The sequence below is a fragment of the Oryctolagus cuniculus genome, chromosome 12, assembly GCF_964237555.1.
Source record: "Oryctolagus cuniculus chromosome 12, mOryCun1.1, whole genome shotgun sequence".
NCBI classification, from domain to species: Eukaryota; Metazoa; Chordata; class Mammalia; order Lagomorpha; family Leporidae; genus Oryctolagus; species Oryctolagus cuniculus.
The window spans coordinates 99,250,625-99,268,743 of record NC_091443.1 but is presented as its reverse complement, the minus strand read 5'-3'; the positions used below and the strand labels follow the sequence as shown (position 1 = coordinate 99,268,743).

The following is an 18,119-nucleotide window of genomic DNA, read 5'->3' as shown; positions in this document are numbered from 1 at the left end:
TCATCAGAATTTTTTTCTTTTTTTTTTAAAGATTTATTTATCTTACTTTGAAAGTCAGAGTGGGCCGGCGCTGTGGCTCACTAGGCTAATCCTCCACCTGCGGCGCCAGCACACTGGGTTCTAGTCCCGGTTGGGGCACCAGATTCTGTCCTGGTTGCCCCTCTTCCAGTCCAGCTCTCTGCTGTGGCCTGGAAAGGCAGTGGAGGATGGCCCAAGTGCTTGGGCCCTGCACCCGCATGGGAGACCAGGAGGAAGCACCTGGCTCCTGGCTTTGGATTGGCGCAGCACGCTGGCCGTAGCAGCCATTTGGGTGGTGAACCAACAGAAGGAAGACCTTTCTCTCTGTCTCTCTCTCTCACTAACTCTGCCTGTCAAAAAAAAAAAAAAAAAAAGGAAAGAAAGAATGAAAGAAAAGAGTTACACAGAGAGAAGGAGGGGCAGAGAGAGAGAGAGGTCTTCCATCCGCTGGTTCACTCCCCAGTTGGCCACAATGGCCGGAACTGTGCCGATCTGAAGCCAGGAGCCTGGAGCTTCCTCCAGGTCTCCCATGTGGGTGCAGGGGCCCAAGCAATTGGGCCATCTTCTACTGCTTTCCCAGGCCATAGCAGAACTGGATTGGAAGTGGAACAGCCGGGACTCGAACCGGCGCCCATATGGGATGCCGGTGCTTCAGGCCAGGGTGTTAACCCGCTGCGCCACAGAATTGTTTTTCTTTATCTTTATATAAGGTGAACAAATTTCATGTATTTCATTTATATAGATTTAGGGGCATAGTGATACTTCTCACCCCACTCCTCTCCTTCCTTTCTTATAGTGATAAAACTGTAAATAGAAGAATGGTTGAATTGTGGCATGACTACATTCTATGATGCTCATTAAAATTAATATTGTTTTTAATTTAAAGACTTTTGAATTTATAATGACATAAAAAAGTATAATATATATAAAATAATTCAAATTTTGGAAGAACAATGTCTAGAACTGGAGGAAAATGGAGTAAGATGTTAACAGTGGTATGTTGGGTGTTGGATTATGATTGATTCTAATTTTCATCTTAAAATGTTTCTGTAGTGTCTATGTTTCCTAAACTGAGAACTGATTCCTTTTATAGTCAAAAAAATCATGCAAGAAAAAAGGATTGTTTTTCTTGAAACATTTCTTGGGGGAAAATACAAGGGAGTTTCGGACAAATTCAGGGAAAAGTAGAATAAAATTCTATTTTGGTGTGAAAATTTTTGAAATCCAGTCATACTTTCTTCATAATATATATTTTCCATGATTTTTAAAAAAGATTTATTTTATTTGAAGGTATGAGATACACAGTGAGAGGGAGAGACAAGAGAGCGAGCGACAGACAGAGAGAATCTTCCATCTGCTAGTTCACTTTCTAGATGGTCCCAATGGTGGAAACCAGGAGCCAGTAGCTTCTTCTGGGTCTCCCGCGTGTGTGGCAGGGACCATTTTCCACTGTGTTTTTCTTATGCCATTAGCAGGGACCTAGTCGGAAGTGGAGCAGGCAAGACTTGAACTGGTGCTTACATGGGACGCCAGCATTGCAGGGGTGGCTTTACCTGCTACACCACAACGACCCTGCCGTGAACTTTTGAAGACCCCTTGTACTGTCTCCCCCAGAATCACTCTTATCAGTCCTGTCAGGGGCCAGGTTGATAAAAAGACATGAACAAATACAACGAGAAATCAGTCTTGCCCATTTTAATATTCTACCACGATCCTGGTAGGAGGAGCAGACTGGTCAAACAAAATTTTGCGCTTTAATGGTAAAAGAAACAAATAAAAGCATTGGAGACAAGAGAAAAGACATATTTAGCTAGATATGGTAGAGAAATAAATATTCGAAAGACAAGGCTTTTAAACACAAAATGAACTTCTAACCTATTTATTTATTCCTTCCTTGTCCGATTCCTGGAAGCTGACTGTTCTGGGGACGCGTAGGCTGCTAGCAGAGAGATAAACAACAAGTACACGCAAGGGTAGAGAGTGGCAGGTGCTTTGAGGACCTATGGCAGGAGGACATGACACATCTACCGGGAGGGAAGCCCTAGGTAGCTAGAGGAGTCCAGGACTCCCTCGGAGGGGGTGACATCTGAGCTGAGACCTGAATGAGTAAGAGGGGGCAGCTGAGCGACGTTCTGGGGACGAGCATTCCAGGCAGAAGAAACATAAAACTTTGCCACCAGTTACTCAGCAGTTCTGGTTACTATGATCACTGAGAGCTACAACAGGTTTACTGGAATTTACCCATAAATAATTACTGAGGACCTATGAACAAACAAGGTGCCTTTGAACATAAAAGACACATTCTCTTGCAGTAGGAATAGCCATCACAGGGATGCTGGCACATAACTGCACTTCTTCCAAAGTCCTGGCTACAAAGCATTTCATGAACGTTCTTGAACAGGCAGGACAAACAACATCAACCTTCAGCAGCAATGGGGATTGGAGCTGCTTCTCAGAGAGAGGCCCCCTGACTCTTGCATGATCAATATGATCTTAAAGTGTCTTTTTGCAAGGGACACCTAAGCAGAGGGTACCTGAGAGCCTTTGTTAACTACTCTTATTCAACAAGCAAAACCAGCACACGCTGCTTCTCTAAGCCTCAGCTTCCCTGACATGCGGTAGGGATAATGAAGCACCAACCTCACAGGGACATGGTGAAGATTAAATGAGGTAACAGTAGATCTAAAGCACTTAGAACGGTCTGGCCTTGTTGCTGACATCAACTGAACAGGCTGGTCCTGGGGCCTGCACTCCAAGCTCTCACTCATCCCTACGTGGGGAGTTTGCCTGTCACGAGGAGGTTACAGAACTATTCCATGATGCTTTCTGAGGAGCCTTAAATGGTGCTGGCAAGCACACGTTAGAGTTAATCCCTGTCGGCTGCTCCTCCTGGCTGCATCCCCACACACTTCCCAGCAGTCCCGGATGAAACGGGACAGCTGGTGGCAGGGCAGCAGCGTTCACCCCGTGCTCCCCACTGACCAGGGCTCCTTCTTGCAGTGGTGACCAAGCTGCACGTGTCAGACCAGCTCACCTCCAACACAGTGCTCAGCCAAGGGCTCAAAGAGGTCGAAAGTAGAAGTGGCTCCGTCAGACATGGTGATGAACTTCCGGTGCCCATACGGGTGTGGCGACCTCACCCTTCCCATCTTTCCATACAAGGCCGTCTGGATGTGTCCGCTCTTCCCCCAGATCAACGGTGGAATGTATCTAAGAAAGAAGGAGAGGTCAGTATGCTCCACGTTCCTCCAACAATGCTCGGAGAAAACCTTTCAGTAGAAGTCTTCCAGCCTATTCAAGTTTCCTCCTGACACATTCTGTACACCGAGCATACACATGGGGTTTTATGACCTTCCATCCATGCCATGATTCACCCCTTTCCCATCTATTAACACATCCTGCATCCAATGAGCTCTAGAAATCACCCAGGTCACGCTCACATAGAGAGGGTTTCAAATTTAGGGTGTTAAGTAATTAATTCCACACGGATTATTTCCACACTATAGAATAAAAAGAAAGCAACACACACTGAGCATATTCTGACTAGATGGGGTTAGCCTCATCATCAGAGGAGCTAATGTATACGAAACAGCACAGCGCCTATGCTTACTAAATGCTCACTTTTCTCCCTTCCCCTAACAAGACAGGCCACACTGTAGGATTACCAAACCTGCTGTTCTCAGTACAGTGGGAAGGGCTGCAAACTGTAACCCCTGGAGAGCGTGCTGGAAGGGCAGAGCTGTGTAAATAGTTACTGGATTCATGAAAGAAAAGGGCTTGTCAGCTTAAGCAAGGCAGGATGCCTCCCTTACCAGCTGTCCTTCGTGGAAATGTGAAAATCTGGGCCTTGATAGGAAATGCAAAAATCACAAGCGTACTTAATTACTGGGAGAAGAAGGTGCTCCAAGTTACAACTAGGAAATGATTATGGCTCACGACCAGAGTACACGAGCAACCCATTTACTGAGACTACTTGTTTCTCTCCCATGGCTTTTCACTCAAGCTTGCTGGCTGGCCAGGATTTGTGTCTTACAGAGTCATATTCTACAGTACAATCCTTCATCTTTGTATTATATCCCAGGGCGAGTGTTTTAATAATAATTTGCCTTAGCCTATTTGCCAGCTCATGCCTGTCATTGCTCTCAGAACCAGATGATTTGAGAAGCTCTTCTTTGATCTACTCTTGTTATGTGTGTGTCTAATTAGATAAATATGCACAAAGTTAAAAGAAGTATCAAGCCAGCTCCCAGATAAGCTTCCTCTTTGCAGCTGGGGAGGAGAGGTGACAGGGGACCCAAAATGGGCAGGGAGTTAGAGATAAATGGGCTGAAGGATTTTTCCAGTTTCTGTCTCTACAGTATACTCTAACTCCACCCCCTTTCCCATGATGCACCTCAGTCTCCTGCATGATGAAGAAGGAGCCAGGAAAGTTTCATGTAGAGATGCCATGAAACTTTCCGGGAAGACCTCACCCCACCCAAACTCCACCCAGGTTGCATGTTCAGTTAGGTCACCGCTCTCTACCCCACAGAGGGGACCACTGGACTAGCGACCCTCGCCTTTTTGGCCTTCTTGCATGTTCTCTCCTCACAGGCAGGTCTTTCTCTTTGGGGCTTTCATGGAGAGCTTTTCTCTTCATGCGTTTGCCCACACTCACTCTCTCACTCTAAATAAACCCTGCTCTCATTACTGCACTTTATTTATGCCTCTGCTTTGAATTCTTATCTCATGCAGGGACAAGAGCCCGGAATGAAAGCTGGGAAACACATTCCTTCCACAGAGGGAAGAGTATTTTAAGACTGTGGGGACATGAAGCCGCTCGCTGTATACCCCCACAGGTGCAAATATCTGCAGAAGCCATGGCATCTGGAGAGCAGACCGAGGCATTTCTAAGAGCTGAGTGGATTGCAGAAATAACAAAAAGCGTGCTCATAAAAATAATGTCAACCGGGCAACTGCAAACGCCATTTAGACAGAATTGATAGAGGGTTTCAGACTACCAAGTTGGACAATAAATTGTGCGCACAGGGTGACGAGTGATCCAGGTCACCAAACTCCTGATCACTCTTGGAGACAAGTATGAAGAAAATTTCTTTACAGCATGGAGTTAAAACAGAAATATGCCGAGGTTAGAAATGTCAGAACAGGTAAATTTCACATGCTTGTCTTCCGATCTTGCTTATAACCTGCTCTTAGATAATATGGCAAATGAATAAAATTAAAATTCTTTTGGTCAGTCACAGATTTCACAGACCCTTGTAAGGATGACACATGTGCTCAACCTGAGGACACGCTCCTGGTTTGACGTCATGTCACACCCCTCTGTCTTGGCAGCAGACTCCCAAGTGGCCTCTGAGCATCTGGTCTTGCTCCCACCTACTCAACCGTCCACCTGACCAATGAAGGGTCAATCTCGACACACAAAAATGGCCTTGGCCCTGCACTGCATGGGTGCTGGTTTGCTTAGAAGGCTGGCCACCCCTGTGGGTCAGTTAACTTTCTGGGTAAACCTTGTGCCGAGGTGCCTTTGCTCATGCTGTTTCTTTTGCCTGGAATACACTTAGTAACTCTAAAAAGACAAACACATGTTTTATTTTTATTTATTTTTTAAAAATTTTATTTATTTTATTTGAGAGGTAGAGTTACAGACAGTGAGAGGGAGAGACAGAGAAAGGTCTTCCTTCTGTTGGTTCACTCCCCATATGGCTGCAAAGGCTGGAGCTGCGCCAATCCAAAGCCAGGAGCCAGGTGCCTCTTCCCGGTCTCTCACGTGGGTGCAGGGGCCCAAGGACTTGGCCCATCCTCTACTGCTTTCCCAGACCATAGCTGAGAGCTGGATTGGAAGTGGAGCAGCTGGGACTAGAATCGGTGCCCATATGGAACGCCGGCGCCGCAGGAGGAAGATTAACCTACTGCACCACGGTGCCGGCCTCCAAGTGCATGCTTTAAAATGAAAAGGGAGTGGGTGTTTGATCCGGTGGCTGGGGTGCTGGTTGGAAGGCCCCTGTCTCACATCAGAGTGCCTGGACTCAACGTCCGCTGCCGCTGGCTCCCAACTCCAGCTTCCTGCTGATGTAGACCCTGGGAGGCAGCAGATGGCTCACATGATTAGGTTCCTGCCACACATATGCGAGACCTGGATTGAGTGCAGGGTCCCGGCTCTAACCCTAGCCAGGGGCCACTGTGGGCACTCAGGGAATGAAGCAGCAGATGGGAACTCTCTTTTCCTCCCTGTCTCCAAAGCATATACACCAAAAATATATTTAAAAATAATAGATACCATAATAATGTAAATTCAGCTATTGGCATACGGCTACAGTTCTGTTTCCAACCCACCTAACCCTGTTTTCAGACTGGGGTAAGAGAAAATTCACAAAAGGATGTGTGTGTGTGTGTCTGTGTTTGGATGTGCACATATATATATACATATATATGTACATATATATATATATTTTACAGGCAGAGTTAGACAGTGAGAGAGAGAGAGACGGAGAGAAAGGTCTTCCTTTTCGTTGGTTCACCCCCCAGATGGCCGCTACAGCTGGCGCGCTGCACCAATCCAAAACCAGGAGCCAGCTGCTTCTCCTGGTTTCCCATGCAGGTGCAGGGCCCAAGCACTTGGGCCATCCTCCACTGCCCTCGCGGGCCACAGCAGAGAGCTGGACTGGAAGAGGGGCAACCGGGACAGAATCCGGCGCCCAACCGGGACTAGAACCCAGGGTGCCGGCGCCACAGGCGGAGGATTAGCCTGGTGAGCCACGGAGCCGGCCCTGGATGTGCACACATATTAGGAATCAACTTGCCTCAGAATCAACTTGGACTTTCTCAGCTCAACATAAGCTCAGCTGTGTACAAGGAAGTCTCATATTCTTCAATTTTAGGATATCACTGATGAATACTGATAAAACACTGCTTTTACTTAACTTCATAATGATACAACACCAGGGTTTAAAAACTGAAGTTTGGGGGCCAGCGCCGTGGTGCAGCGGGTTAAAACCCTGGCCTGAAGTGCCAGCATCCCATATGGGTAGTGGTTCTAGTCCTTCTTGGCTATTCCTTTTCCAACCCAGCTCTCTGCTATGTCCTGGGAAAGCAGTGGAAAATGGCCCAAGTCCTTGGGCCCTGCACCCATGTGGGAGACGCGGAAGAAGCTCCTGGCTCCTGGCTTCGGATCAGTGTAGCTCCAGCCATTGTGGCCATCTAGGAAGGGAACCAGCCGATGGAAGACCTTTCTCTCTCTCTGCCTCTCCTCTCTCTGTGTAACTCTGACTTTCAAATAAATAAATAAATCTTAAAAACAAAACAAAACAAAAAACTGAAGTTTGGGGCCGGTGCTGTGGGGTAGCAGGTAAAGCCACTGCTTGTAGTGCCAGCATCCCATATGGGTGCCAGTTCAAGTCTCGAATACTCCTCTTCCAATCCAGCTCTCTGCTATGGCCTAGGAAAGCAGTAGAAAATGGCTCAACTTCTTGTGCCCTTGTACCCACGTGGGAGACGCACTAGAAGCTCCTGGCTCCTGGCTTTGGATCAGCCCAGTCTGGCTGTTGCGGCCATCTGGGGAGTGAACCAGAGGATAGAAGACCTCTCTCACTCTCTCCCTCCCTCCCTCCCTCCCTCTTTCTCTGCCTCTGCTCTCTGTAACTCTGCCTTTCAAATAAATCATAAAAAAAAAAAAAACTGAATCTTGCAGCCATTTACTGTGGTGTGGTTTTATTGTATGTTTTTGTTTATGATTTATCCACAGATCTCCAAGAGAAAAAGTTAAGAAAACAAAACAGAATATGTGCCTGGTCACAAGGTTGAGGTCAGGGAGGAAATATGGACAGAAACAACAGAATGTTTTGAAATTTATATATACACAGAAGAGATGCTGCTAAAATGGTCCATGAAGCAGTGTGGTTTATTCCAACTGCCCTGTGGCAGTTTGTCTGAAAGCCTCCTGTCCCATCAGGAGCTAGGTTTCCTTTCCACGCAGGTAGGCTGACCCATGGCTTATTTGGGTTGATGGAATGTGCTGGAAGGACTGCTGTGCAGATCTGGGCCTGGCTCCTAAGGGACCTACAGCTTTGCTTTCATTTCCGTGCAACCTGACCCCCAGAGATGAGAGGCCATCCAGAAGGAACCTGGCAGGAATGGCAAATGGAGCTGAGAGCTGCATGCATTTTAAGCCTCGCAGATCCTGCCAAATGGCCTTCCAAAAATAACGGATCCGTTTATATTGCCACCGATAATGCATAGAAGTACCTGTCTTCCTCACCCTCATCAATAATTGGCACTATCAATCTTTGACATTCTGGCCACTTTAAAGGGTGAAAATGGACATCCTATTTCATCCTGTGTTTCTTAAGGGTGAGCTAATCTATAGTTAAAAAAAAAGTTCCTGGCTTGAATTGCATTTCCCCAGTTCATATATTTATTAATTATTTGTATTTCTCTTCCATGAATTGTCTGTTCACATTGTTGTCTATGTTTATTATATTCTTTTTCCTATTAAGTATTTTATTAAATACATTAAAGCCACTATTATATGTTACAAATGCTTTCTTCCAGTCTGTTGTGTATTTTACTTTATGTTTTACCTTACATACTATTTTTGTGATTAAATCTGGTAGTTTTAGAAATTCGAACCTTGTGTTTTGTATCATGTTTTTATTTTATTTTATTTTTTGACAGGCAGAGTTAGACAGTGAGAGACAGAGACAGAGACAGAGAGAGAGAAAGGTTTTCCTTTGGTTAGTTCACCCCTGAAATGGCTGCTGCGGCCGGCACGCTGTGCTGATCCGAAGCCAGGAGCCAGATGCTTCCTCCTGGTCTCCCATGGAGTGCAGGGCCCATGGACCTGGGCCATCCTCCACTGCCTTCCCGGGCCACAGCAGAGAGCTAGACTTGAAGAGGAGCAACCGGGGCAGAACCTGGTGCCCCAACCAGGACTAGAACCTGCGGTGCCGGCACTGCAGGTGGAGGATTAGCCAAGTGAGCCACAGTGCCGGCCTTGTATCATGTTTTTAAAAAGAGCTATTCTACTAACTGATAGAACAAAAAAGGGAGAGAATGATCTAACGTGGGAAGCGGGATACACAGCAGACTCATAGAATGGCAGATGACCTAAATAGCACTCTGGCCTCAGAATCAGCCCTTAAGGCATTCAGATCTGGCTGAAGAGCCCATGAAAGTATTTCAGGCATAGAAAGCCAAGACACTCTGGCAAAACAAACAAACAAACTAACTAACTAACTAAATGAAAGATCTCTGCGAGTGAGATCCCAGTAGAAAGAATGGGCCATCAAAGAAGGAGGTACCTTTCTCTGGAGGGAGGAGTGAACCTCCACTTTGACTATGGCCTTGTCTAAATAAGATCAAAGTCGGCGAACTCAAAAGGCTTCCATAGCCTTGGCAACTCATGACAGGAGCCTAGGGAGATTACTGATGCCATAAACAAGAGTGTCAAATTGTTAAGTCAACAACAGGAGTCACTGTGCACTTACTCCTCATGTAGGATCTCTGTCCTTAATGTGCTGTTCAATGTGAATTAATGCTATATCTAGTACTCAAACAGTATTTTACACTTTATGTTCTGTGTGGGTGTAAACTGTTGAAATCTTTACTTAATATATACTAAATTAATCTTCTGTATATAAAGATAATTGAAAATGAATCTTGATGTGAATGAAATGGGAGAGGGAGCGGGAGTTGGGAGGGTTGCGGGTGGGAGGAAAGTTATAGGGGGGGAGAAGCCATTAAAATCTATAAGCTGTACTTTGGAAATTTATATTTGCTAAATAAAAGTTTAAAAAAAGAGCTATTCTAACACCCAATTACAAATATATTCCCCAATGTTTCCATTTATTACTTTTATGATTTTTTTAAAAAAAGATTTATTTATTCATTATTTGAAAGGGACAGTGAGAGAGACAGAGATCTTCCATTCAATGATTTATTTCCCAAATGGCCACAACAGCCAGGGCTGGGCCAGTGGAGCCAGGAGCTTGGAACTCCATCTGGGTCTCCCACATGGGTGGCAGGAACTCAAATACTTGAGCCATCATCTGCAGCTTCCCAGGCAAGTTCGCAGGGAGCCGGCTCAGAAGCAGAGTAGCTGGGACTCCAACGGGCACTGCAATATGGGATGGGGGTGTCCCAAGTGGTGGCTTAACCCACTATACCACAACGCCAGCCTCCTCTTAGAGTTAAAAAAGTGTATTAGTCTCAAATCTATTATTTTTATAAATGGTGTGAAGGTCTAACTCATTTTTTCACTAAGGGATTAACTAATGTTCTTATACAATAAACGGCCCATTCTTTCTCTACTGATTTCAACCGCCATCTCTAACATATGCCAAATTTCTAATAAAAGATTTGTATTTGTTTCTATTTTCTCCAGTCTGGCTCATCGAGCTACCTGCTGATCACATGTCAATATGACGCTGCTGTACATGATATGCTTCAGGAAACATATTGCGAGCTGATGGTATTCATGTTCTTTTTCAAAATTTTCTTGGCATATTTTTGTCATTTTATTTTCTGATGAATTCTAGGATTAGCTTGTTTGAAAATTCTGGGATTTCTCATTGGAAGCACAACAAACATATTTTACTCTGGGGATAAATGGATATCTTTACAATATTGACTTATCCCATCCAAAACCATGGTATATCTTTCCATCATGCCCTAGAGTAAAACTTTACTTTCTTCATGTTTAACAATACTCGTTTTACAGGCCGGCGCCGTGGCTCAATAGGCTAATCCTCCCCTTGCGGCGCCAGCACACCAGGTTCTAGTCCCGGTTGGGGCGCCGGATTCTGTCCCGGTTGCCCCTCTTCCAGGCCAGCTCTCTGCTGTGGCCCAGGAGTGCAGTGGAGGATGGCCCAAGTGCTTGGGCCCTGCACCCCATGGGAGACCAGGATAAGTACCTGGCTCCTGCCTTCGGATCAGCGCGATGCGCCAGCCGCAGTGCGCTGGCCGCGGCGGCCATTGGAGGGTGAACCAACGGCAAAGGAAGACCTTTCTCTCTGTCTCTCTCTCTCACTGTCCACTCTGCCTGTCAAAAAAACAAAACAAAAAAAACTCGTTTTACTACACTAATTTGCATGTAGTTCTATATGTATTTTTATTATTATTTTTTAAAATTTACTTGAGGGGGCTGGTGCTGTGGCACAGTGGGTTAAAGCCCTGGCCTGAAGCGCCAGCATCCCATATGGGTGCCGGTTCTAGTCCTGGCTGCTCCACTTCCAATCCAGCTCTCTGCTATGGCCTAGGAAAGCAGTAGAAGATGGCCCAACGTCTTGGGCTCCTGCACCCACGTGGAAGACCCAGAAGAAGCTCCTGGCTCCTGGCTTTGGATCCGTGCAGCTCCCGCCATTTCGGCCATCTGGGGAGTGAACCATCTGGGGAGTGAAGAGCTCTCTCTCTCTGTCTCTACCTCTCTTTGTAACTCTTTCAAATAAATAAAAATAAATCTTTAAAAAAAATTTACTTGAGCTGGTGCCACAGCTCTCTTGGCTTATCCTCCGCCTGCGGCGCCGGCACCCAAGGTTCTAGTCCCGGTTGGGGCGCCGGATTCTGTCCCGGTTGCTCCTCTTCTAGTCCAGCTCTCTGCTGTAGCCCGGGAAGGCAGTGGAGGATGGCCCAAGTGCTTGGGCCCTGCACCCCATGGGAGACCAGGAGAAGCACCTGGATCAGCGCAGCATGCTGGCCGTAGCGGCCACCTGGGGGGTGAACCAACGGAAAAAAGGAAGACCTTTCTCTCTGTCTCTCTCTCTAACTCTGCCTGTCAAAAAAAAAATTTACTTGAAAGGCAAAGTGACACACATGCGCACACACACAGAGAGAAAAAGAGAGAGAGAGAGAGAGAGAGAGAGAGAGAGATTCCATCTGCTGGTTCACTCCCCAAATTGCTGCAACAGCCAGGTCTGGGCCAGACAGAAATCAGGAGCCAGGAACTTGGAGACCATCTTGGTCTCTCACATAGAATTCAGGGGCCCAAGTTCTTGGAGCACCTTCCACTGTCTTCACAGGCACATTAGCAGGAACGTGAATTGGAATCAGAGTAGCTGGAACTTGAACCAGCACCCTGATGTGATATGTGGTATTGCAAGAGGTGGCTTAACTTGCTAAGCCACAATGCAGAACTCAAAACTTTCAAAATTATTTTTAATTTGTTTGAGAGGCAGAGCGCGCGCCCACCTGCCAGTTCACTCCTCAAATGCTCTCAATAGCTGTGGCCATAGCCAGGAGCTAGGAACCCAATCCAGGTCTCCCACGTGGGTGGGAGGAACCTAAATGCATCATCACTGTGCCCCTGGTCTGCATCAGTGGGAAGCTAGAGTCAAGAAATGAATACAGGCAGTCTCATGTGGGACACAGCATCTTCACTGCAAAGCTAAACACACTCTGAGAAACCTCCTGATTCCATAGCAGCTGGACCACTTCACATTTCCACCAGCAATGTACGAGGGTTCCAATTTCTTCACATTTTCCCAACACTTATGGTCTCCCATTAACAAAAAAATTTTTTGCAGCCATCTTATTGGGTGAGAAGTGGCATCTCAATGTGGTTTTGGTTTGTATTCCCACCATTCTGACCCTAGGACACTTCCTTTCACTCTATATTTTCATTTCTATATCTAAAATTAACCACAATTTTAAAAATGAACTCATTGATAAATAAATATATATTACCAGCCTCTTGTTCATTTCATAATAGCTAAAACTGGTAGAAAGAATAAACTCTGGCTCCTGGCTTCGGAATGGTGCAGCGCCGGCCATGGTGGCCATTTGGGGAGTGAACCAATGGAAGGAAGACCTTTCTGTCTTTCTCTCTCTCTCACTGTCTATAACTCTGCCTGTCAAAAAAAAAAAAAAAAAAAAAAAGGAATCGACTCACAATAAAACTGGCAACAGTTAAACTGCATGTAGTATAGCTTAGTGTGATCTAAAAACTGACAGAAGAATCTAATTTTCATATTTCATAAAGATATTAGATCCATAAAATTTAACCTAGAAGACTGGACTTGATGGAACTAATGGCCACAAGAGAACTTCCAATAGCTGTATATATGGTCATAATACATGTAATGGAACAGAAGGTGATCACCAACTCCAAGTTTTGTAGGAAAATTTAAATGGAAATGACCCTGATGAAGATAAAATTTCACTGTGGTGTACTAAAAAATAAGTCATGGAATCAAATAGATTCAGTAGAATTTGTTCCAGAAAATATTTTCTTCAAGGAAACTCACGTCAGCATCATTGTTGGAAATATTTGTACTCACAATGTCCTTGGGTTTAGCCCCTCCTGAGCCTTGTCTCACCAGGAGTGTGAGTGGCTGGAAACCAATCTGTGCTTCATGCCTGCACGTTCCTCTTTCCCAGCCCAACCTGACAAGAGACGGGACCGGCAAGGGAGAGCAAGTGAACCAGGGGGAGGCCGGGCAGGTCCCTGGCCGGGGAGCTCTGTGGAGATCCACCCGGGAGTCTTGTTTCTCCTTCGTAACAAGGAAAGACTAAGCCTCATGACTTCACAGAGAAAAGAGGGAAGGGAAGAGTTACCATGCTCTACTTATCTGTAAGAAAGAGATACATGCCAAGGCAAATGCCACTGGAATCTGACTAAAGAGCAGAAATGACATCATCTGGAGGGAAACCTGGAACCTTTCCCGTGGTGACTTAAAACTCACGAAGGAAGTTCCCCCAGCAAAGGAAGCTTTTTAACCAAGGAAGTCAGGAATGCTTGAGGTACTAACTGTGGCTCTATTGTCGTAAATGGATTTATCTTTTTCTCTGCACACAAAGCATGATATATAAAACCAATACCTTTCTACAGCACTGCAGAGTTTTTCCAAGTCCTTTTTGTACATGATCTCATTTGCCTTTAATGACATCATCACCTGCACATGGGCAGCTGCTGCTCCCCCAATCTTACCATGGGGACCCTAAAGCCATGGCTAATGATTAGCCACTGCTAATCAACATCAGAATTAAGACTTCAGCTGAGGCCTGGGCACCATGTCCTAGGCTTCTTTGATAAAAGACATGAGGACAAATAGATGCTTTCACTCCAGAGACTCTCGTGTCTCTACTAGTCATCCTTTAAAAGTGTTAGTTCTCTAGAAGCAATGCTCAGCACACCTTAAGTAGCTGACAGCAGCCTCCAGCTTTAAAAATACATCCAATTACCAGAACGGATTTTTTGGTGTTGGCCATTTTTAAAGGCTGTTTTCCCACTGGGGGCTTTATGGTGACATGGAGAGCCCGGGTAGCTTTTCCTTGTGTACATCTGCTTATTGAGAATCTGGTGAAGGGGGGCTTCAAGACAGAAGCCAGCAACGAACAAGAGAGAGAACAAACAGGAAATCGTGTTCTGCGGCTTCCTCGAGAAAACAAGACAGCAAGAGTCATGGCAAAGGGGAAGCAGTCAGGAGGAACTTCAGTCCCCATTTTAACTTCTGGTCTTGTCTTCTGGGGGTCATTCTATTTTTACGGTGAGGTCATGTCTCACCCATGGCTTGGTTCCCAAGTTAAAAGGCGAAACTATCAACGTGATCAAGTTATACCCTGAACACCCCTCACAAAGGAACAGGCTGTCTCTTGCTAAGTGGAGCCCAGGCAGCTTTCCCCAGTGCCAGGTAGACGGTTGGGCAGCACCTAAGCAACGGATGGCATTGGTGGCTTGAGGCTGGGGCCATGTTGTGAAAACAAGTGGAAAACACAAAAACGTTATTTTTAAATGCAAGGATACAAGAAGATGCTCCCTGCTGCTGCAGAAGAGGCACACGGCCTGCGTGATGGCAGGCGTGACGGCCCCCAGCTCACACACCTGGGACTTGTGCTTGTCTGAGTGGGAAGGCCGGCAGAAAGACAAGCAGGAGAGAAGCTGTGTCTGTCATTTTGTTTATTGGCATAAGGAGTTGAATTTGTGTTAAGTTAAAGGTGCACACAATGTAACCTCACTATACTACTAGAAAGCATATCAAGGTAATACGTAAATACTGCTATGCTAAAAAAAAAAAAAGAAGGAGTTCATCTTCAGTGTACCCACTACCTAATCAAAGGCACAGGGAAGAAGCCTCCCAGCTTGGAGCGGTCTCTCCGCAGGATTCTGCCAGGCACCCATGGCCCTGCTAGCATTTACCTGGAACTCACTCTTGAGGTTTATGCTCGTCCACTGCAGCTCTGCCACTTTACTCTCTGCCCCTTGGGCTTCCCTAGCCTTCTAGAAGCCCAAGCCCAAGCCCAAAGAGATGCTCTGACGATTGAAACAAAATGCAGAAGTTCTTGGAAGCCCTTTTGAGAACCCTGCTCTCTCCTGGTCAGATCTACAGAGTTTTGCTGCGTGGCCACGCCAGCTTCTCCAACAACCTCACTCTTAGGTGCTGATCGTGCCCTTGGCTGACTGCGAGCTGAGGCACAGGTGAGGCTTCAAGTCGGCGCTGCACTGTTGGGAGACAGGGACTTGTGAGCTGCCTGCAGTTTCCAGAGACAATGCCCATCTCAAAGGCCCTCTGCCCTGCTCGAAGCATGCATGCAGGTAAGAAAAAAATCAGTTCTCCATCCCAGGGGAAACATTTGTTCACAGAAGAGAAAGGTGATGAAGACATCTGTTCTGAGAACCACGTGGACCAAGAATGCCTAACCAGGATGGTGTTGTCAGCAGCTGGGACCAAACCAAAGACACTGTCAGGACTGAGCCAGCTCTAACCAGATGTTCTTTGGATCCTTACATATTTATTCAATAAAATTCAACAAATGTGGGTGCTGTAAGGCAAACACAGATAAGAGCAAGCCACAGCGCCAGTCCTCCTCAGGTTCATAATCTGGGGTGGAGCACATGACAAATACACAGACGGCAACTGTCACAGAGTGGTGGGCAGTGAGGTCAGGGCAGAAGAATGGAAGATTACTAAGGGGAAGCAATCATACGGTTGGGAAGTTCAAGTTCCTGGCAGGGAGTCCAAGGTTCTGAGACTCCAATCTCTGAGTCAGGGCCTGGGTTGGTCCCTCTCTCATTCAGTCTTCACAGCAACACTGGGCAATGGCATCATCACAATTTCACGGAGGAGAAATGCAGACCTTGACTTGCCTAGTGTCACCAAGCCAGGATTAGAGGACAGGTCTCTGATTCAGTCCAGAGATTCTCTTCCTGTTACACTCAAGTCTCATCAGCTCTGGGGCCGGCGCTGTGCCAGTAGGTTAAGCCTCTATCTGAGGCACTGGCATCCCATATGGGTGGCAGTTCATGTCCTAGCTGCTCCACTTCTGATCCAGCTCCCTGCTGATGTGCCTGGGAAAGCAGGGGAAAATGGTCCAAGTCCTAGGGCCCCTGCATCCATGCGGGAGATTGGGAGGGAGCTCCTTGCTCCTGACTTCAGCTTGGTCCAGCTCTGGCTGTTGCAGCTATTTAGGGAGTGAACCAGCAGATGGAAGACCTCTCTGTCTCTCTCCCTCTCTGTCTGTAAGTCTGCCTCTCAAATAAATAAAACAAATCTTTAAAAACAGAAAAAGACTCATCAACTTCCCCAATGTGTGCCTGGTTCTTTTACTGTCTGATAAACTGTCAATACGTTCTATTAAACCGTGTACCCCAATTGATAATTGAACTTCGCTATGGTGTTCACATGCATTCAACAGAATATCATGTCTTTGGTTTTACATGTTTTTCACAACTAGAGCTGACTTCTTAATGTTAGTAGAGTTTTTTTTTTTCTACATGAGACATACCTGGAGCGTGTGTATGCGTAATTAATGTTTTTTTAAGACTTATTTATTTATTTGAAAGGCAGAGTTACAGAGAGGCAGAGGCAGAGAGTGAGAAGGAGGTCTTCCATGTGCTGGTTCACTCTCCAAAGCCACAACAGCTGGAGCTGTTTGATCTGAAACCAAGAGCTGGGAGCTTCTTCCAGGTCTCCCATACGGGTGCAGGGGCCCAAGGACTTGGGCCATCTTCTACTCTTTCCCAGGCCATAGCGCAGAGCTAGATTGTAAGTAGAGCAGCCGGGACTCGAACTGGCACCCATATGGGATGCTGACACTTCAGACTGGGACTTTAACCTGCTGCACCACGGCACCAGCTCTGAGTAATTAATCTGAATAGTCACATTTGATTCTTTCTAAGTTGGGGCCAGAATGTTAATAAAATCATAGTGGTATCTCCTCCAAGATAATGAGAGCCCGTAAGGATGGAGGTTCTGCTGGAACGCGGACAGGTGTCTGACTGCAGAAGCGTTTTAACTCTTCTTTACTGGTCAGGATAGTCATCGGGATGAACAAAGCCTTGTGGCAGCTCCAGAAACTGGAATACTGAGCTCTGTGTGTGCATGTGCATGTGTGCACACGGGGAGGGGAGGAAGACGGGAAGGGTAGATTTCCTTAGGGTTTATGAGAATGTTCTGTACGTACTCAGTCCTGGATCCTGAACTGCCAGAGCCCCCACCCCCGCTGACTTGGAAGCCAGGAGTCCCACCACTCCTACCGCAGACCCTTCTTTCCCCATTCCAGCCTCTCTCCTTCGCTCAACCCAGCTGACCGGAAGGCAGCAGGTGAACAGCGAGTCGTTAGGAGTCCACTCCACTGGGCCTCACCCTTCTCCTTTGGTACACAGCCCCCCCCTCCCCCACACCACACCCTTTCTTTTCAGGAAGTCCAGATGAGGAGCAGGCCCCACACGCACACAACACCAGCCCCGCTGCGCAGACAAGCTGAGGCTGGGAAAAGACTTCATCATTAGCTTCGGGCACAAACAGCTTGGGCCTTTTATCTCAAAACGGCAGTGGCATGGTCAGCTTCCCAGACATCATTAATAGGCTCATCAGAAATATGCTTTGAACACAGCATTTCCCCCAATGGGGGTGGGGGTGGGGCAAATGCTTCTGCACAGCTGCCACTCATTATGTCCTCGATCTTGTTGCTGGGTGTTCTATTCCAGAACTTCAGGATTCCGCACAGGAAAATTCCAGCACAGAGATGTTCCATATCTGCCCAAAATGACCAAAAGTGGCCTGAGGACACAACAGAGAAGTCATCTTCTGTGCATGCAACTGGTTTCTAAATATGGCACAGAGGCCATCGGGCCAAGCTGGCACATCAGTGACCCCATGCCACACTGT

The 18,119-nt window shown here is 46.5% G+C and overlaps 1 protein-coding gene across 1 annotated transcript in view; it reads right to left on the bottom strand.

The window, feature by feature from the left end:
* The window catches only part of ABHD2 (abhydrolase domain containing 2, acylglycerol lipase), a 119,705-nt gene that overhangs the window by 48,652 nt on the left and 52,934 nt on the right, over positions 1 to 18,119 (bottom strand). Inside the window, exon 4 of the mRNA XM_070054523.1 lies at positions 3,053 to 3,228. Coding sequence (XP_069910624.1) covers positions 3,053 to 3,228 — 176 coding nt within the window. The remainder of the gene's footprint in view (positions 1 to 3,052; positions 3,229 to 18,119) is intronic.